This window comes from Corvus hawaiiensis, chromosome 11 (genome assembly GCF_020740725.1).
Source record: "Corvus hawaiiensis isolate bCorHaw1 chromosome 11, bCorHaw1.pri.cur, whole genome shotgun sequence".
Lineage (NCBI taxonomy): Eukaryota > Metazoa > Chordata > Aves > Passeriformes > Corvidae > Corvus > Corvus hawaiiensis.
In genome coordinates, this window is record NC_063223.1 from 18,956,415 (window position 1) to 18,975,575 (window position 19,161).

At 64.9% G+C, this 19,161-nt stretch overlaps 4 protein-coding genes across 6 annotated transcripts; all 4 read right to left on the reverse strand.

Annotated features, from left to right (window-relative positions):
- On the reverse strand, window positions 1-2,591 carry HYAL1 (hyaluronidase 1). The gene is made up of 4 exons (XM_048316096.1): window positions 2,476-2,591; window positions 754-1,964; window positions 536-625; window positions 1-446 (listed from the first exon to the last, which is right to left on the reverse strand). The coding sequence occupies exons 2-4, from the start codon at window positions 1,651-1,653 to the stop codon at window positions 129-131; spliced, it is 1,308 nt and encodes a 435-aa protein (XP_048172053.1). The 5' UTR covers window positions 1,654-1,964; window positions 2,476-2,591; the 3' UTR covers window positions 1-128.
- Window positions 2,592-2,875: 284 nt separating this feature from the next.
- Window positions 2,876-5,930, reverse strand: HYAL2 (hyaluronidase 2). Its single transcript, XM_048316095.1, has 4 exons — window positions 5,860-5,930; window positions 4,447-5,388; window positions 3,733-3,822; window positions 2,876-3,605 (listed from the first exon to the last, which is right to left on the reverse strand). Exons 2-4 carry the CDS (start codon window positions 5,371-5,373, stop codon window positions 3,174-3,176), a joined length of 1,449 nt encoding a protein of 482 aa, XP_048172052.1. The 5' UTR covers window positions 5,374-5,388; window positions 5,860-5,930; the 3' UTR covers window positions 2,876-3,173.
- Window positions 5,931-8,797: 2,867 nt separating this feature from the next.
- Window positions 8,798-13,655, reverse strand: TUSC2 (tumor suppressor 2, mitochondrial calcium regulator). The gene is made up of 3 exons (XM_048316093.1): window positions 13,431-13,655; window positions 13,063-13,183; window positions 8,798-11,466 (listed from the first exon to the last, which is right to left on the reverse strand). Exons 1-3 carry the CDS (start codon window positions 13,580-13,582, stop codon window positions 11,401-11,403), a joined length of 339 nt encoding a protein of 112 aa, XP_048172050.1. The 5' UTR covers window positions 13,583-13,655; the 3' UTR covers window positions 8,798-11,400.
- Window positions 13,656-13,901: 246 nt separating this feature from the next.
- RASSF1 (Ras association domain family member 1) lies at window positions 13,902-19,133 on the reverse strand. Of its 3 annotated transcripts, none has more exons than XM_048315732.1 (6): window positions 18,869-19,133; window positions 17,857-17,954; window positions 15,487-15,591; window positions 15,120-15,408; window positions 14,609-14,724; window positions 13,902-14,503 (listed from the first exon to the last, which is right to left on the reverse strand). In XM_048315732.1, the coding sequence occupies exons 1-6, from the start codon at window positions 19,116-19,118 to the stop codon at window positions 14,357-14,359; spliced, it is 1,005 nt and encodes a 334-aa protein (XP_048171689.1). In that variant the 5' UTR covers window positions 19,119-19,133; the 3' UTR covers window positions 13,902-14,356. The 3 variants fall into 3 exon arrangements, with proteins under 3 accessions (XP_048171689.1, XP_048171688.1, XP_048171690.1); XM_048315731.1 differs by having other exon boundaries at window positions 17,833-17,954; XM_048315733.1 differs by lacking the exons at window positions 13,902-14,503; window positions 14,609-14,724 and adding an exon at window positions 14,748-14,836 and having other exon boundaries at window positions 17,833-17,954.
- Between the last annotated feature and the right edge of the window lie 28 nt (window positions 19,134-19,161).

The following is a 19,161-nucleotide window of genomic DNA, read 5'->3' on the forward strand; positions in this document are numbered from 1 at the left end:
TGCTTGCTGGTGCTTTCTGGTTTTATTAACAGCCCCACAGCCAGGTTCTCAACCCCATGGCAAGGGTGCTGAGGTAGCGTCACCCCATCTGCCCCAGTGTTCCCACAGTGCGAGGATTGTGGGAGGGGTCACTTGGCAAAGCCCAGGGTGTCACAGCGGGGTCCCTGCCACTTGTCGTAGCACTGGCAGCTGAACTCCTTGGCCAGTTTGGAGATGTCCTCCCCAGGCTCCAGGCTCTGAGCCACCAGCCAGGGCTTGCCAGAGTGCAGGTCGATGGTGAAGCGGGAGGGGTCGAGGTGGAGGTAGCCCTGCTGGTTGCCCTGGCGCACGCAGCGGCCCTGGCCGGAGCACAGGGTCTGGCTGCACAGGTCAGCGCTGGCCGTCACATTGACGATGTAGTGGCCCAGGGGCCCCTCCACGTAGTCCTTCAGCCTCAGGCAGATCTCCTGCAGTGGCGTTTGGTGTCACAGCCCTGCACAGCTGAGGAACGGGGGGTCCCAGCTGGCAGGGACCTGGTGCCACCCTCTGCACTCACCTTGGAGGTGCTGTAGTCCAGGCTGCCCCAGAGGATGATGCCAGCAGCGCCCTGAGCCGCACTCTCCCCGATGGTGTTCATCAGGTCCTCCTGCACCCTCGGGGAGAGGAGAAGTCAGCAGAGCCTAAAGCCCCCACACAGCCCCAGCAGAGCTAAAGACTCCCCAGTGCCAACCCATCAGCCCAAGAGGTGCCCACTTATCCCCACATCCCCATCACCTGGGAAAGGAAGTCCACGGTGCGCTCGAAGGCGATCTGGGAGTAGGGCAGGACGGGGATGCCACTGTCAAGGATTCCACGCTGGACAGCGAAAGCCTCGGCCACGCGGTGCCGGACGTAGGCGAGCACCTTGTTGGTGCCATTGAGGCAGAGGGGCAGGTAGATGCTGGGGTAGAGCACCCGGCTGCTCTTCCAGAGCCACAACAGATTCTTGTTCCTCTGCTGCTCCACCTCTGGGCATGTCCCATTGTAGGGCAGGCTATCAAAATCATTGTTGTAGCAGTCAGGGAAACCATAGAAACCCCAGTAGGCACTGGGATGGAGGCTCTCACCCAGCCACAAGGTCTTGTTCATGAAATCGCGAGCACTCTCCTCAAACTGCTGCTTGGCCATCTCCTCCACCTCCTTGGGAGGCCACTGTGGGTGCTGCTGCTGCACCAGCTCCTCTGACTTCTGCTGGTAGATCTCCATGGAGTCCCAGTTGCGGATCCACAGTGGGCGCCACTTCTCCCAGTCGATGACAGCCAGCCCACCATAGTCAGGGTTGGGCAGGGCCACCTTGATGTCCTGGGTGGCCTGGTGGATGTGAGTCTCCAGGCTGGCATTTTGGGGGAGCCCCCCGTTCACTGGCACCCCATCAGATGTGTAGTAGGGGAAGAGACCGATCTTGTTGCTGTAGAAGAGAGTGATGTCCTGCCCAGTGAAGGACTGATGGTCATTGGCCAACACATCAAAGACCTCCAGGTTGAGGGTGACGTTGTACTTCTTGGCACAGTTCTCGGTGGGGATGTTCCAGATGGTGACAAAGGGGCGGTTGACGAGGACAGGACCGGGCCCCCCAGCATGGGCCAGGGCAGGCAGGAGCAGCAGGAGGACCCGGCAGGACCACACCGATGCCATGGTGGCTGGTGGGCTCAGGCTGAGTCCTGGTGTTGCCTTGGGGAGAGCTGAGACCTGGGCAGACCTTGATGCCTTTATCCCCAAATCAGGACCGGCATTAATCCACACCTCCGTTCCCAAGCGGGGCCGGTCGCCAAGGGTGACCTCTCCCACCTCCTCAAAGTCCCCGAATTTATCAGCAGCTGGAGCCCAGCAGAGCGGCCCCGGAGTGGGACAGCCGCGTCAGCCCCGCGTAATGACCGGCGGCGGCGGGCTCGGCTGGGAAGGAATGCGCAGAGTCAACACCCCATGACTGGCCGGCGATGAGTGGGCTGGAAAGACAAACAGACACGGACGGGGCGGGGGGAGGAAGGTCACGGTGATGGACGTGGGCTGCGCCGGGCGGGCGTCGCTCGGGAAGTGGCGAACGACGGCCATGCGCTGGCGAGAGGAGGGCACTGCTGGCAGGGAGCTCCCGGCACTGGGCAGGACCGGCAGGACACAGCCCGGGGTGGCACGGGACATTCCCGCCTGGGCACCGCGGCCAAGGGACGGCACGGCCTGGGGCCAGGAGGTACAGGAAGCACAGCACAGGACAGCAGCCACAGAGAGCACGGCATGGGGACACTCACAGCAGCCGAGGGGCGTGGGCAGGAAGGCGGCTGTGTCACGGGGGGGCCGCTCCATGCCCACGGGCACCCCTCAGGGCACGGCAGTGCCCGGAGAGGCTGCACGGGCACAGGCAGAGCAGGGCAGCGCCGGGGACACCGGTGGCACAGGACAGCGGAGCTCAGGGACGCTCGCGGCCCAGGGGAGTCCCCGGCCCCGCGGGGCTGTACCTACCCCCGGCCATGCGCACAGCACGGTGTCCCCACACGGCGATCCCGGTCCCGGGGGCTCCAGTCCCGTATCCCGGACACTGTCGAGGCGCTGGGGCGGGGCCACGCCGGGAATCCCGCTGGGGGCGGGGCCGGGGCGGGGCCGGGGCGCACGCAGCCTCCACGTGGGTGGCCCGGCCGTGGCTGCCCACGCGGCTCCGGCTCCGCGGGGCTGCTCCGGCTCCGCGGGGCCGCTCCCGCCCCTCCAGCGCCTTCCCCGAGCGGCTCCGGCTCCGCGGGACACTTCCCAACACTGCAGAGCTTTCCCCGAGCTGCACACCAACCCACAAGGCTTCCCCCCCCCTCCCCGCCGGTTGTGTCCGCGCGTGGAATGACCCGTGCCCCGCCCCAAATCATCCCACACCTCTGTCTGACCAGCTTTATTCGAGGTAAAGCACTTCAGTGTAGGGCAGCACACGGGGGCTCAGCACCACGCAGCACCCGCTCCCCGCCCCCGTGTCCCTCTTGCCCCCATCCCTCTCCTTACAACAGGAGAGGGGTCCCCCTCCTCCCCCCATCCCCATGAGGGGCACCTGCACTGCAGCAGGGCGGGCAGAGATGGGACAACCACACACCTCTCCCCCGCCACCACCACAGTGAGGGACAGCCCTCCATAATTAGCTGCCTCCCAGGCAGGGTAAGGATATCTTAAATAGGCTCCTCCTACACAGAAAGGGGTAGCTCAGTCCAGGGGGTGTAGCACCAGCTTGCAAGCAGCAACAGCACCCCAAGTCCCAGCGGTGCCAAAGGGCCAGGGGCATCACTGCGGGGCCCAGCGCGTGTCTGGCAGCCACTGCCCTGCCAGCCCTGGTAGCAGTGGCAGTGAAAGTGGGTCCGTAGGAAGAGTATGTCAGCAGAGGAGAGCTGGCCCTCGGCCCAGAAGAGGGGCTGCTGGGGGTGGTCATCATCCCGGCGCCGCAGCTGGAAGTTGGTAGAGTTGAGGTGGAGGAAGACATCAGCATTGCTGTCCTGGCGCAGGCAGCGACCCCGGCCCTGGCACAGCGTCGTGCTGCAGAGCTCTGCTGCCGTGGTGACATTCACAATGTAGCGTCCCAGATCCCCCTCCAGGTAGTTTTTCATGATCTGGCACAACTCCTAGGGAAAGGGAGGCACCAGGGGCATGTTGGTGTGACCCAGAGAGAAGTACCTCAGATGGACAGGACAGCTCAGCCACTGGTCCTCCTCAGGGGGCATCTACCTCCCACACTGACCCCAAACTTACCCGGTTTTTGGTATCAACTGCATCACCCCACAAAATGGCCCCAGCTGCACCCAGTGCTGCGCTCTCTCCGATGGTGGAGATCAGGTCCGGCTGCGGGGACAGGGTCTGGTTAGTGCCCACAGACCCCATGCAGCACCCACAGCCCCAGCACACTGTGCTCCAAAGTGCCCACTGCAGGATCAGCAGGACAAGACCCAATCCCTGCTCCAGGGAAAAGGGACTGTCCCAACAACTTGGGGACAAGGCTTCCCAACACTGCCCTCCTCCTCAGGGACTAAGCCAGCACAGCACAGGGGCTGTGGGCTCACACACCCCAGGGTTCCGGCTGCCAGGACCTGGGAGTCCTGCAGTACTTCCCAGGCACTTCCCTGGTGATGGTCACCATCGGTGCCAGTCATCCTGTTCATAAGGGAAACAGTTTGTGGCACCCCATCATCCAGCCCAGAGAGGAGCTGAGCTGGGGGTCCTAGAAAAGGAGGCACCCCTCCTGCTCCCCAGGACCAGCCCCATGCCAAACGGTGCTGCTTCCCACCCACACGGGGGGGGTCAAACCATGGAGTGCCCGTAACACCATGAGTGCAGACACCAGCCTCCAGAGCCACCCTGCTCCACGGGAGCAAGGTGAGATACACAGGCAGAGGAACCACCTCAGCTGACCCCAAAGCCCAGATGCCCAGGGCTTGGAATGAGGATGTCGCAGTGGTACAGCCCTACCTGGCTGAGCACATTCAGCTTGCGGATGTAGGTGGGCCGGGTGTAGACGAAGACAGGTAGGGAGTAGTCATCATGGTGCTGTTGCGAAATGCGCATGGCCTCCATCACCCGTGCCCGCACAAACTTGCGGCTGTTGGGAGTGGAGTCCAGGAGTGGGTCGAGGTAGATGGAGGGGTAGAGCGCCATGCTCTCCTTCCAGAGCCACTCCAGCTGGTCATTGCGGGTCTTCTCCACATCTGGGCACTGCCCGGTGTAGCTCTCCTTGTTCTTGCTGTAGTCATGGTTGTAGCAGTCAGGGAAGAGGTAGAACCCCCAGAGCTGCTTGGGCCGGAAGCTCTTGGCCTTGCGCAGGGTGCTCACCATGAACTCCTGGGCAGCCGACTCGAACTCAAACACTGCCTGCTTGTTCACCTTCTCACGGGGCCAGGTGGGCTGACGCCGTAACACCAGTTCCTGTGATGCCTCCCGGTAGATATCCTTGGGCTTCCAGTTGCGAGCCCAGACAGGCCGCCACTCCTCCCAGTCGATGACGGCCAGCCCTTCTTTGGTGGATGAGCGGATGTACTTGTCGATGCCCTCCTGGAGGCGGGCAAGGTGCTCAGACAGGCTGCTGTTTTGGGGGACACCACCATTGACGGCCACACCTTGACGGTTGTAGTAGGGGTAGAGTCCCAGGCGTTCCTTGTAGAAGATTGTGAGGTTCTGCCCCACGAAGCCCTCGTTGGGGGAGGCGTACAGGTCGAAGATGCTGAAGTCGAAGGACACCTGGAAGCGGGGCTTGCAGTCCTGGGTGGGCACATTCCAGGCCACCAGGAAGGGCCGACGGGTCAGATGGGGGGTGGCCGATGGCTTCTCGGGGGGCTGCCGGGCCAAGGCCAGCAGGGCCAGCCAGGGCACAGCCACCGCCGCCGCGCAGCCCCCGCGCATCCTGCCCGACGGGACCTGGGGGCGGCGGGAGAGGAGAGTCAGAAGGACGGGCCGGCAGGAGGGGGTGCAGGCAGCGGCCGATCTGCCCGCACCCCCCAAGGCAGACTCTGACCCAAGTCCTCTCTCGGGGCAGAGAGGTCCCGGGGGGTGCGGGCAGAGCCCCCGGGTGGGGGTGCTGGTTCTCGGAAATCCCGGTCCTAAGCGGCTTCGCCCGCTCGCGCTCCCCCGGGTGCCGGCGCGGCGCCGCCTTTGTTCGAGCCGGGCAGACAAAGCGCCGGGGCGCGGCCCCCGGCGGCCCCGCTCCGCTCCGCTCCCGCTCCCCGCGCGGCTCTCACCGCGCCTCAGGCCATCCCCCGCCGCGGGCTCCTCCAGCACCGCCGCCTCCCCCCCGCCGCCGCTTTTAAACCTTCCGGCGCGCACCACCCTCGGGGGCGCCGGCCCCGCCCCCGCGCCCCGCCCGCAGCGCGCCGGGCTGCTGGCACCTACCACCGCGGAGCCCTGGGTCTCGGGCTCCGAGCCGACGGCAGACCCCCGCCACACACACACACCTCCGCGGGGCCGCGGTACCGGGCACCGGGCACCGGGGAGTCACCCCCCTGCCCCGCCGCGATTGGTACGGCCCGGGAGGCCCGCCCCCCCCACGCGGCGGAAGGGGGCGGGGCGGGGCCGCGGTTGGGGCCGGCAGGGGGCGCCACGGCTTGCGGGGGGAGCGCGCGGCTGCGGTGGCCGCCGGGGCGGGGGGGTCCCCAAACCGCGGTGAGCCCGGGACGGGACTGTCCCCAGGGGGATGGTGGTGTCCCCAGGGGATGGTGGTGTCCCCAGGGGATGGTGGTGGTCCCAGGGTCATGGTCACGCCAAACCCGTAGTGACCCCAGAATGGTGGTGACCTCAGGACGGTGTCCCCAGGCGGTGGTGACCCCAGGGCGGTGGTGTCCCCAGGATCATCATCACTCCAAAATGGGGACTCTGGAATGGTGGTGAACCCAGGATGGTATACAAGGATCATGCTGTGCCTAAAATGCTGGTGATCCTATGATGGTGGTGACTCCAGAGCATTGGCAATGCCAGAGTGCTGGTGTCCTCAAGGTGGTGGTGACCCCAGAAGAGCGGTGTCCCTGCAACAGCAGTATCCCCAGGACGGTGGTGACCCCAGGGCAGTGCTGTGCTGGACAGGACATCCTGTGCGGGGCTAGGGCAATCGGTGCTGCTGACTCAGCCATGGCCCCGTGGGTTTCCTGCCCGGAGAGGACAAGGCGGGCCATGGGTGTAACAGGGCTGGGGGGGCTTCCTTCCCAGACCACTGCTGAGGCTCCAGCGGGTTCCCTCTGGCAGGCGATGGGACAGGCAGGGCTCGGGGACCAGCTGTGTGGCAGTCCCTATGTCCTGCCTGTTCCCCGCCTGCTCGAGCTGGGGCTGGCCCCGTTGGGCTGAGGGCCACTGGGGTGCCCCCGCGCAGGAAGCGCCAGACCGCGAGGGTGTGTTGCGGCCGACAGGGGAAGGAAGCGGGACTGAATCTACGGAAGTGCTCCCCAGCCACCCGCCAGCTCCCTAAGGATCAGGCGGGAGCACCAAGCCCAGCATTGTTCGGTGTCAGTTCCTGGTGCCGCCAGTGCCAAGCCCTGCCCGCAGGCACCCGCAGCTGGCTCCAGTTAGTGACACCACTTGGGTGTCAGCTTTTGTGGCGAAGCTCCCACCGAGAGGGTGACGGTCCTGGTAGGGATGGGCACTGCATCCAGGCCGGCCACTCCAAATGCGGGCTGCACCCCACAGCTCGGCCTGGCCTGCAGGCAATGCCAGGCACCGGCTGGGAGAGGGGCTGGGAGGGTCAGCTGCTGGCCGGGCGTTGGCTGCCAAAACCCTCGGGAGAGATTGTGGGGAGCCAAGAAGTCCCAGCGCTGCAGGCGCTGCCCTTCCCCTCTGGGCAGTAAACAGGCTCCCGTTGCCAGCAGCTAAAATTTTCCATCCTCCTCGTGTGAAGGTATCCAGCCCCACCGGCAGTGGGGTGGCCGGGGGGTCACAGATTTCCACTGCTGGGAGGGCTGGATGTCCTCAAAGTGACGCAGGTTCTCACCGCTGTCCCCTCAGCGGGGCTCCGCATCACCTGACTCGGTTTCCCTCCTTCCTTCCCACAGGCAAGACTTGCTTTTGGGAGGGGGCAGCTGAGCAGATCCAGCCTCCCTTTGCCCTGCCGAGTGTGAGATCATTCCAAGTCATTCCCAGAGTGTAGAGGGGTGCAGGATGGCAGCAGTGGGCAGTGGCCAGGGCGAGCTGAGCAGGCAAGAGCTGCTCCATGCAGGCAGCGGGAGGATGGGAATCCCTCATGGATGGCAGATAAAGATAACGGGGAGTGAGTCACAGCCGCTCGTGCCAGACAGGTCCGGGCAAAGCGCGAGAGGAAGTCAGCTTGGGGATGGAGCAGCCATGGAAGCCAGGAGGGGAGGTCGGCACCTGCCTCCGCCCTGGGCTGGGGGCTCCGGGCATGGCCCTGCCCCACGGGCAGCAGGACTGGGCCGTGGTGGCCCCGGCAGACACAGAGACGGTCACGGAGCCAGAAAACCCCAGCCACCGCCTTGTGTAACCTCACCGAGCTGTACCACCCTGCGCAGCCAGCCGGTCCCCTTCTAAGCCACCAGGATCCATCCATCCCTCCTGGGGCTGCGGTCCCTATGGATGAGCCTCATCCCCCACAGGCTGGAGGGCTGGCAGGACACACCGCACCACTCACTCTCATGACAGCTTTCATCTGCGGCTCATTTCCGAGCCGGCTTGTGCGGAGGAAATGATGAGAGGTGACGGTGGCTGCAGGAAAACACTTGCAGGGCTGTCGGGGACAGGACATGGGGCACAAAGTGAGATCACACTTGCCCCACGGACAGCCGGCAATGCTCGAGGGACGGGCGGCATCCCGGCACAGGGTCACGCTGGCTCCAGAGCGTCAGGCCCCCGTGATTAATGAGGCACTGATTTGGCAGGACAGGCGAGGAAGGAGCGGACAGGCGGATCCTCCCCCCCGCGGGGCTCGGGCGGAGCCACGGGAAGAGTCAGCTTGAGGCTGGGCTGCCTGCGAACCCCGGGTCCCGCAGACCTCCCTCCCCACACGGGAGGGGTAAGAGGCCTGAATTCCAGCCCTCGGGACTGAGCAAGGAAATTACATATATTTCACATTAGTTATATATTTAAAAGATATCACGGCAGTTACAAGTAGAGAGTCACAGCCTGACAAAGCCACCAACTCCTGCCAGTGTCGTGTGGCAACTGGAGCACCTGGAAATGGCTGTGACTCAGGAGTCCTTCACCATCAGCTCGGCCACATGTGCACAAACACCCCCCTTCCCGAAAAAACAGGGGGCTCGAAGTGCCAGCGGCAAAGTCCACCTCCCCTCAGGCACAGCCCCTCCCCAGTAAGACAGCTCTGGGACTTGTGGGCTCTACAAATAATTTTATTGAAATTTAACAAAAGTGGACAGATGCACTGGGAGGAAGGACCATACGTAGTGTACATTTCCCAAACCCATGGGTCCTACCCACACGCTAGAGGAGCAAGGAGCCTAGTGTTGGTGAGTACGATTTGGCTACACATCCACACGGGAAAGCACAATGTTGCACAGAAATTGGAAAAAAAAAAAAACAAACAAAAGGAAAACTTTTTTTTTTTGCTTGCTCCAACACCACAGTGGACACAGATACTATTTACAGTGACCTTCACATTTTTAAGATCCCTCCAGGTGCTCCCAAGGCCCTGCTGCTGCAGGATTGCTGGGGTCCTGGGGGCTGGCTGCTGCGGGGACCAGCCTGGGAAGAAGCAGGGCAGGATGCAGCTTGTTGGCAGCCTGCAGAGGTTCGCTGCCACTCTGGTGACACTGAGGGGGTAGAAGGGTGGGAGAAGGCATGGTTTTTGGGGAAGCATTTTTGTAATACGCTAGGGGAAGGATGGCCAGCCTGTCAAAAAGGACAAAAGCATCCTTGCTAAGCTGGTCACAGTCTCTGCCCCCTCCCCCGGGTTTGGGCCATGCCTTGCCAGCAGATTTCTGGCTGGCAGCCAGGCGAGGGGCTCCCCACTGGGGCAGGCAAACAGCGCCAACCCCCTCCCCACTCCTCCTCCTCCTTCCCCCATGCCCAAGGTGGGGTTGGTGCAGCTTCCCGTGCCCTCAAACAGCAGTGGGGCAAGGCAGCACAGACAGTGTGGCCATGGTTTTCTCTCCTCTTCCTGGGGACAGCAGCTCCTACTCTCCTGTGGACCCCAAGGGATGCCCTTCCCAGGGAGCTCCAGCCAGGGAGAAACTCAAGAGCAGGTGGTGCAAATAAGAAACACTTCAGTGAGGGATTGTTTTAAGACAAGACTCCTTCAAGCAAGCAGGAGAACAAAAGATGTCGAAAGAAGCGCCCAGCATCACAGTGTAGACGAGCCCTGCCCTCCCACTTTCCTGCCTGGTGGCAGCCAGCACATCCACTTCACCCTGCGTGCTCGCTCCTGTCGATGGGAACCGCGGGTGGAGGGACATGAAGGGAAGAGGTGGCGACAGGAAGACAGCAACAGCCACGCCGCTGTTATCTCCCCGAAGCCGGGAATGTGGCCCCGCGCCCGGGCGGCTCTCAACGGACGCGGGGATGGATACATCCAACGTAGACACCGACAGGGCTGGCAGCCAAGTGCCAGCAGCTTAAATTAAAAATCGAGGTAGCAAACATCTGAAGTGCTTAGAAAGTAAATAAGTTCTGGAACGAAAGAGGAGGAAAGCCGAGCTGGCTGCTATGGGGAGTAGGCTCTGACCCACTTTAAAGCTGTGCTGCTGCCGGTCCTCCTCTGCCTGCCCAGTCCAGGCACAGCTGAGCAGGGAGGCAGGGGCTCCTCATGCTGCCAAGGGGCATTTGGGGTCAGGCCTTTCTCCCAGCAGCTGGACACACGCAGGGGTGAGAGGTTCTTCGGTGCCGCCAAGACCTCGACCTTCTCAGGTGGGAGGAAAGAGGAGAAAAGAGCAGGACCTTCCGAGGTGGGGCAGAAAGCCTCCCTTTAAAGTGCATTGCATTTCTCCTCCTGCCACAGCTGGGATGCGGAAGGAACCACAGTTCACATCGCCAGGGAGATTTCCAAGCTGGGGCAGGTACGCCGATTGATTGTTTCAGGGGCACAGGGAAGGAAGAGAGGATTCCTTTCCTGCTTGGCTCAGTCAAGGCCCAGCCTACAGGGAGGTATGTTCAAACAGCAGAGGGGGGTGAGGAAGCTGCCCGGCAGCCCAGCCCCGCAGCAGGAGAGGGACAGCGCTCAGCGGGAGCCAGTGTGACAATGGGGGAGGCAAGTCCACTGTGGAGCTGGGACCTCGCTGCCACCAGCAGCGGCCATGAACTGCAGAGATCTCCAGCAGGCAGCAGCAAAGCCAACCTCCCCAGCACTGGCATAAGTGGGGAAATGCAGTGGGGGAAGAGACCGAGGTCTAAGAGAGCGGCATCTGATCTCCATCCCTGTCCCGAGAGGAGAGCTGCAGCCAGCCTGATGTGCTTCAAGACCCCTCAGCCTGCCCTGTTTATCCTCCATCAACAAACCCACACAGGGGAGCGACACATCACACCGTGTCAAGGGACATGCTGCAACACTGGCCATCTAACCTGCGGGCCCCAGGGACCTCGGGGCGCGGGGCAGGGCGTTACCGTGCCCTGGCTCTCCCTGGGCCGCATACCTGAGAAGCAGGGGATTCTCTCTGGTGAGAAGTGCAGGCTTGCTCTCCCTTTAACAGCTCAATCACAGCAGCTTGTTTGCAGTTCCAGTTACCCATCAAACGTCGGCTAGAGGCTACAAAAGGTATTTTAGTCTTCTGACTCAAGCGAGGATGTTTTTAAGCAGTCATTGCACAGAGTCACCCACCTCCTGCGAGGGCCTGCTCTGTCCTGCCTCACCTCCAGGCGAGGGGAGAGCCACCGTCCCGCCATGTGTCCAGAGTCCTCCTCGGTGGGAACACAACACAGCCTGGCCTGGCGAGGCTGGAGGCGGTGGGGCAGGGCCTCCCGCCCGTGGGCAACGATGTCTGGGACTCACACCTCGCAGATGATCACTGGGAAATCCACGTGAATGCGAGGATGCTCTAGTTTCACTATGCCCTGAAAGAAGAGACACAGCAGTGAGCAGAAGGGATGGCCAATCAACATCCCCGAGCCCTGCCAGTCACTCAGTGACAGAGAACACCCTGCCCTTGAGGAACCGGAGGGACCAGGGTCCATAAATCGCCTGTGACACCAGGTACGCCCGAGCAGCAGCATGCAAAGCACCAGCACTTTGCCCTTCGCACTCGTCCCTGGAGAGCCGAGGGCGGCACGGCTGGCTGCCACACATGGCAGGGCGAGAAAGGAGGGAGCTGCTCTGCCAGGCACTGCCCGTGCAGCAGCTGGTGCGTGACTGGCAGATATTGGCTGTCTGGGCTTTTCATGCGGCACCTTTCATTCATGGGATTTAGAAGAATGAAAAGAGCTCTCTGAGAGAACGCAGCCGGGGCAGCTGGCGCACAAGAAAAGCGGCTTTCTGTGCAGAGGGGAGGCTGCTGAATGCAGGCTCCCTCCACACCAGCCACAGGAACCGTTCCCATGCCCCGTCCAAGCCTTCTCCTGTTACAGCACCAGGAGGAGCTGCTGGCAGGTGGGGGGCTGGGGCAGAGGAGGGAGCAGGGGCTCAGGGCTGGGCCTGAACCCACAGAACCAGAGCAAAGCCTGCGCTAGCAAAGGACTATTCAGTGCTGGTACCTGCTCTCTCCAGCTCATCTAAGCTTTCCAACTGGGTGAGTTTCAACCCACACCAGTGAGGAGTCAGTTCCACAGGCCAAGCCTGCCTCTGCTAGAATGCCAGCCCAGGAAGCAGCACCAAATCCTTCCGTCCATAACTGCCTGCTCAGCGCTCAGCGGGGTCCCATCCTGCTGGGAGGCTGCCCACTCCTCAGAGCACACTGACAGCTCACCCCAGGTGCTCACTGCAGCCATGCCTTTCTGCTTAATTAGGGAAGACTCCTAAGGGTCTCTCTCCAGCCCTGGTTTGATCGGCCCTTTCCTCCATTTGTGCCCCTCGAAGATTCCCTACATGCAGGCTACCCTGCCCCTTCACCATGATCCTCATTTGACATCCCAGCCCCTGCCCAGCTTCACGCCACTTGCTTATTTAAAGAGGAGACTTTTCCACTGAAGAGCAAAGCACATAGCTGTCAACGCTGCTGAGAAGCTGGAGGGGATGCGAACGCTCATGTCAGCAGCTGACGGGCTCTGGCTGCTGCTCCCCAGCACAGGGCCTGGCCCTCCGCAGTGACATGACACTGGCTGAGGCAGCACAGCACCCTACACCTCGTGGAAGGTGCTTGGTAATGAGACACCGTGGCCATGCAGGGCTGCCTGGCACTCTGTGCCCCACAACACACAGTCTGAGCTGTCTTCCCCTGCCTGGCAGCTCTGAAAGGCTCAGGCACTGCTTCTCTCCAACAAGGACAGCTGGAGGGTGCCACCAGCTCTCCCTTTCCTATCACAGCCTCAGGTGACACGGGTGTGAGCCAGGACGCACAGAAATCATGGCTCTGAGGCAGAAACTTGGGGGAGGAGAGAGCCTCCACCTTTCCAGCAAGAAGATGCCCTGAGGGAGATCGCTCCTGTAAAGTCCGGACTTCAAGTGTCACCGTGGAGCTTTGCACTCACTTTCCCGCACTCTTCTCCACCCCTTACCTGAGGTATCAGGTTCTTGTGGATCCTCTTCAGCTTGGCGCGCTTTCTCCCGTTCTTGGTGACGATTGTCTCCTCGTAGAACTCGTGAGCAAGATCCCCGTCCTCATCGTAATACATGGAGCTGCCGAGAGAAGAGGGGAGGCGTTGAGGTGAGAGCCTGCCGGCCCTGCCGGCTCCCTGCGCCCCGAGCCGGGCTGAGGCCTAGGGCAGCCCGGTCCCTCCTCCCCTGGGGAGCTGCAGCGACCACCAGCTGCCAGCTCGGCGCTGCCGGCGGCTCCTCCCGACCCCCGCGCCCTGCCTGTGCTGGGGCCGGCCCAGCGGCAGAGTCCCCCGCCCCGGGACAGCCGCGCCCCGCGCCCCCGTCTCACCCGCGCCGTGTGAACACGAAGGGGGTGGCGGCGCGCGCGGCCCGTGCCCGGGCCAGGGCCTGCTGCCCGCCGGAGCCTTCGGGGCCGCCGCCGCCCGCCGCCGGGGTGGCGAAGGGCCACAGTCCCCGCGACTTGGAGCCGCTGGCGCCCATGGCGGGGGCGGCGGCGGCGGCGGGAGCGGGGCCGGGGAAGGGACGGGGGCGGCCCGGAGCCGCCCGGCGACACCGACCGAGCGCCGCCTGCGCCGCCGCCCGCGCCACTTCCGGCGCCCGCGTCACGTGACAGCGGCGCGGGCCGCACCCTCGTCCCCGCCCGCCGCCGCCGGCAGCGCGGGATTCGCAGGTTCGAGTCCCGGTGCCGCCGCCCCGCACCGTGTGTGGGCATCTACGCCCCGCCGACACCGGAGGGACTTCGCGTCCCGTCCCTTCACATCCCAACCCGCCCCGCCAAGGACACACCGTAGGCCAGGCCTCGTCACCAAGATGCCTTTATTGGTGCTTCATGCCCCACTTCTGCTCAGGGACACTCACTTCTCCGGGGACACTCGCTCCCCCCAGGACACCCACTCCCCTGGGGACACCCAATCCCCCAGGTGACATTCGCTCCCCCCAGGACACACACTCCCTTCGGGACACCCACTCCCCTGGGGACACCCAATCCCCCAGGTGACATTCTCTCCCTCCAGGACACGCTCCCTTGGGGACACCCACTCCCCCAGGTGACACTCGTTCCTCCCAGGACACACGCTCCCTGGGGACACCCATTCTCGCTCCCACTCTGGCTCTCACTCTCTGGGCCAGCCCCATGGGGGCTGTGACAGCCCAGTGGGTCCATGGTGCCCCATTCCACCCCCCTCCCTGGTGCCCACACCCGCCGGCGGGCGAGGGTCCTGGTGCACTGGCTAGCCTTGTGTGCCAGCGTCGTGGTCACCCTGGCGTGTGCGTGGCCAGCGCCTCCTGCATCTTCTGGCGGCAGCGGGCATAGCGGTGCCGAAGCCGACGCACGTGCTCCTCCTCCTCCCGCTGCAGGATGAGCAGGAAATTGTGCAGCTCCGGCAGCGTGAAGGCGTCCCACTGCAGGCACAAGGGCTGCCATCGACATGGGGACCTGGCGCGTCCCCCCACGGCCACCTTCCTGGGCAATGCAGGTGCCAGCCCCCTCCCCGTCCCTGCACTCACGTTCACCTCTCCGGTCTCATTCTCCTTCAGGATGAAGCTCAGCACCTTCTCGCTGGGGCCAGCCAGCAGCCGCAGCCGCAGGGGCTGCTCGTCGTCACCCAGCTTCCGCAGGTACACTGCAATGGCGGCCTCGTGTCACAGCGGGGACACTGCCACAGGGACACTGCCACTATGGGGACATCACCACCACTGCTGCCATGGGGGACACATCCATGGTGACAGGGGACACTGCCACAAAAGGGGGATACCAATGCTACAGGGATGCTGCCACCATGGGGATGCTGCTACCTAGGGAAAGCTGCCACTATGGGGACACCACTGCCATGATACTGCCACCATGGGGGGACACTGCCACTATGGGGACACCACTGCTACGGGGATGCTGCCACCACCATGAGGGACACTACCACCCTGGGGACACCACCACCATGCAACTGCCACCACGCAGGGGAAACTGCCACTGTGGGGACACAGCCACCACTGTAAGGACAGGGTCGCCATGGGGCACTACCTTGCTCATCCTTCTCAGACCTCTCGAAGAGGGCGAACTTGCGGGGGTTGTCAATGACTGTGAACTTGCGGAGGAGGGCGTCGATGACCTCGCTGGCACGGGTGTGCGAGAGGATGTGCAAGTGCTTGACGGTCCCCTTGGGCAGGTAGAAGGACGTGCGGCGCTTCACCCCCTGAGGGTGTGGCCGCCCCGCCTGCAGGGAGGGGACCCGCTTGGTGGCCGGCACGGAGACAGGGCGAACCAGCTTCAGCTGCACCTTGATGAAGCCGGTGTAGGAGCCATCCTTGTTCTGCAAGACACCAGTGGTGGCGTGAGTGGGGTCAGGGCAGGGCACCGTGACCCCCCCGGCCGTGTGCCGACCCCGTACCAGGCTCATGAAGAGGTTGCTGTTGATCTGGCTGTTGTACTCCTTGATCCGCTGCTCCACCTGCGCCTGGTCCAGCTCTGTCTTCTCCCACTCGCTGGGCTCATCCTGCGCGACAACAGCGGGGCTGAGCGGCACTGTGACTGGGGGGGACCGTCCCGCCTGCCCCGGTGTCCCGCTGGCCCCCAGCCCACCCCGAAGCACCGAGAGATGCGCGGGTTGTTGCACGGGGTTGCATCAGCCCGGCTGGCGCTGAGCTCGGCTGTGCCGGGGACGCTCAGCTGAGCTCACCGCGGCCCCAGCTCTGCTCCGGGGACAGCGGCACCGGCCGCCCCCCCCCCCACCCCAGCGCCCGTCTCTGGGGCTGCAGGGCTGTGTGAACGCGCTGCGAGGACACCCGGGCCGGAGAGTCCCCTCCCGGCACCCCAGATCAGAGAGGCGTCCCCAAGGCGGAGCGCCGGCAGCCGCCAGCCCGGCACCAGGGCGTCTGGGCAGGCTGGGCGCTTGCGGGGACGCCCTAGGACTTGAGGCAGGAGGGCCGGGCTGGGGGTGCAGCCCGCCCTCGCCGCCGGCACCCCACTTCAAAGTGCTGGCCCCACACACGGAGGACCGAGCGTCCTGGCTCGGCGTCCCTGTCACCGGCACCCACTAATGAGTATTTACGTGGGGCCGCAGAGCTGCCACACAGTGCTGCACGTGTCCCCACGGCACTGAGAGGTTCCCGGCCCCGACAGCCACCCACAGCATGCAGGCACTGCTGGACCCTGCGGGGGTCCGTGCAGGATGGGGACAGCTGTGAAGCTGACCGGGGAGTTTGTCCCAGCACCCCCAAAGCTGGGAGCAGCTCCAGCCCTGAGGCACCTTGGGGTGCCCGTGCCAGGCAGCGAAACCCCACTCGCCCCACGGTGCCTCGCTCATCCCACATCCAACAGGACAGGGCCGCCGTGTCCCACGGCGCGGCCATGCTTGACCCCACTCTTGCCTCACAGCAGGGCCAAGCTCCCCTCCGAGACAAGACCACCCACACCTCTAGTTTTCCCCACGCATCAAGCCCACCCTCGCCTGCTCCCCAGCACCCAGCCCCGGGGAATGCACTCCCGATGACGTCACCCGTGTCCTCCATGACGTCACGGCCCGGGACAGACCTGGCGGCGGCGCGGGCGGCGGCCGAGGGAGGTGCGGGCGGTGTAGAAGAGCTCGGGCTCGGAGTCGGAGTCCTCCTGGCTGCAGTAGCCGCTGCTGGCCGTGCTGCCCCCCGTGCCCCCCGCGCCGCCCCGCCGCAGCGCCAGCGCCGCCGCCCCGCAGCCCCCGGCCCCCGGCCCGGCCACGGGCACGGCGGCGGCGGCGGAAGGCACAGCCCGGCCCGCCCGCCCCGCAGCCCCGCCGGGCCGGCGGGCACACGGGCACATCCGGCCCCGCGCCAGCCCGGCCGGCCCCCGGGCCGGGGCCCGGCTCGGTCCGCTCCCGGCTCGGCTCAGCCCGCTCCCGGTCCTTGTCCCGGCTCTGCTCAGCCCGGCCCTTGGCCCGGCTCGGCTCTGCTCAGTCCCGGTCCCTATCGCGGCGCGGCTCGGCTTCGCCCGGTCCCGGTCTCAGTCCAGGCTCGGCTCCGCCCGGTCCCGGTCTCGGTCCCGGTCTCAGTCCCGGCTCAGCTTCGCCCGGCCCCTTATCGCAGTCCCGCTCGGCTCAGCCCGGTCCCTATCACGGTTCCGGTCCCGGCTCGGCTCAGCCCGGTCCCTATCGCGCTCCTGTCCCGGCTCGGTTCGGCGCGGCGTCTGTCGCGTCCTGCCCCGTTCCCGGCTCAGCGCGCTCCCCGTCCCTGCCCCGCCCCGGCCGTGGGGTGACGCGGGCCGGGGGCGGCGCGGCGGCCCCGCTTCCGGCGGTGACTTCACCCGCGCTCGGCCGGACACGGCTTTGCCCCGGCTGGGCTCGCCTCGGCTCGGCACGGGCGCGGTACGGGCACGACACAGCACAGCTCGCCAGGGCACAGCACAGCCTGGCTCGGTACAGCACAGCATGGCATGGTTTCACATAGCCCAGCCCAGCCAAACACAGCCCAGCCCAGCTCAGTCCATCGAGGCTTGACACAGCCGGGCATGGCACAGCACAGCCTAGCATGGGTTGGCATGGCACAGCCTGGCATGTCAGCCTCACACAGCTCAGCTCAGCTAAGCCCAGCTGAGCCCAGCCCAGCAAGGCTTGGCACAGCCCAGCATGGCACAGCACAGCCTGGCATGCCGTGACATGGCCTCACGTAGCACAGCCCAGCATAGCCCCCCCTCAGCCCAGCATAGCCCCCAGGTTTGCCACCCCCTGCCCAAGCTCTCCCTCACAGACAGGCCCAGGCCCTACCACATTGGTGTCCTTCTCCAGCACCTGCTCATTGCCATCGTCCTCGTCACCAGCACCTGGGGGGCCACTGCAGTCCAGACGCACCAGGGCCCGGCACCGGTAGTGGCAGGTGAAGCTGCAGTCTGGGACAGAGACAAGACCAGTGTCACCACCGTGCACAGCCTGGCTGCCAGGGTCAGGGCACTGTTGCGTGGTGGGACAAGGGCTGGCACATGGTGCCACTGTCACCTGCCTGCTCATGCTGTGCCTGGGGTCTCAGGGGTAGCATCAACATGGGACATAGCACTGTGCCATGTGCTGGCCGGTCCCGCTGTGCCTGTGCTCCCTGCTGGGCTGGCCAGCATGGTATGCTCAGTGCCTGGTACTGGGATGCCCAGTATGGGCACCAGTGTGGGTACCCAGTGCCAGAATACCTGGTAACCGGTGCAGATACCTAGTACAGGGATGTGTGATGCCTGGTGAGGGTATTCTGTATGCGGCTGCCCACTGTGTGATGTGTGTACAGGGATGTCCAGAGGCCCAGTGCCCAGAATGATGATGCCCAAGTTAATGGAAGTGCCTGGCACCAGGATGCCTGGTGGGGGTAATTGGTATTGAGATGCCTGTACCCAGCCCGGTGCTGGGATGTTCAGTGCCTGGTGCTGGGATGCCTGTGCCCAGTGGTGGGACAGCTGGTGCTCGGTATGGGGGCCCACTACCAGGATGGTCAGGGGCCCGGGGGGGTGCCCAATGGCAGGATGCTTTGTACCCGCTGGTGGTGGGGGTGCCCGGTGGCAGCATGCCCGGTGCTGGGAAACCCATGCACACTGGTGAGACACCCGGTGCTCATTGGGGGTGCCTACTACCAGGATGCCCCGTGCCCAGTGGGAATGCCCAGTGGTGAGGGTGCCCGGTGGTGGGATATCCGGTGCTCGCTGGGGGTGCCCAGTGCTGAGGAAGCCGAGCGGCGGGACGCCCGGTGCCTGGCGGGGGTGCTAGGTGCCGGGATGCCCGGCGGCAGGGGAGGGGGGGCCCTGGGGCGCGGCGCGGTACTCACGGCGGCACTGGAGGCTCTTTCTGCCGCCGCCCCAGACGAAGTCCCCGCAGAGATCGCACCAGGTGTGCAGCCCGCGGCGCCGCGGCTCGAAGCGGTGCCCGGCGCCCGGAGCCGCCGTCAGGCGCGGGTCAGGATGCGCCCCGGGGCCGGGCCGCCGGGCCGGGCTGATGCGCAGCGCGTTGGCTCGTTCCAGGCGGCCCCGGCCCGGCCGCGGCTCCGGCTGCAGCTCCCGCAGCTCGATGAGCTCCATGGCCCGGCGGCCGCGGGCGCTGCTCGGCGGCGGGGCGGGGGCC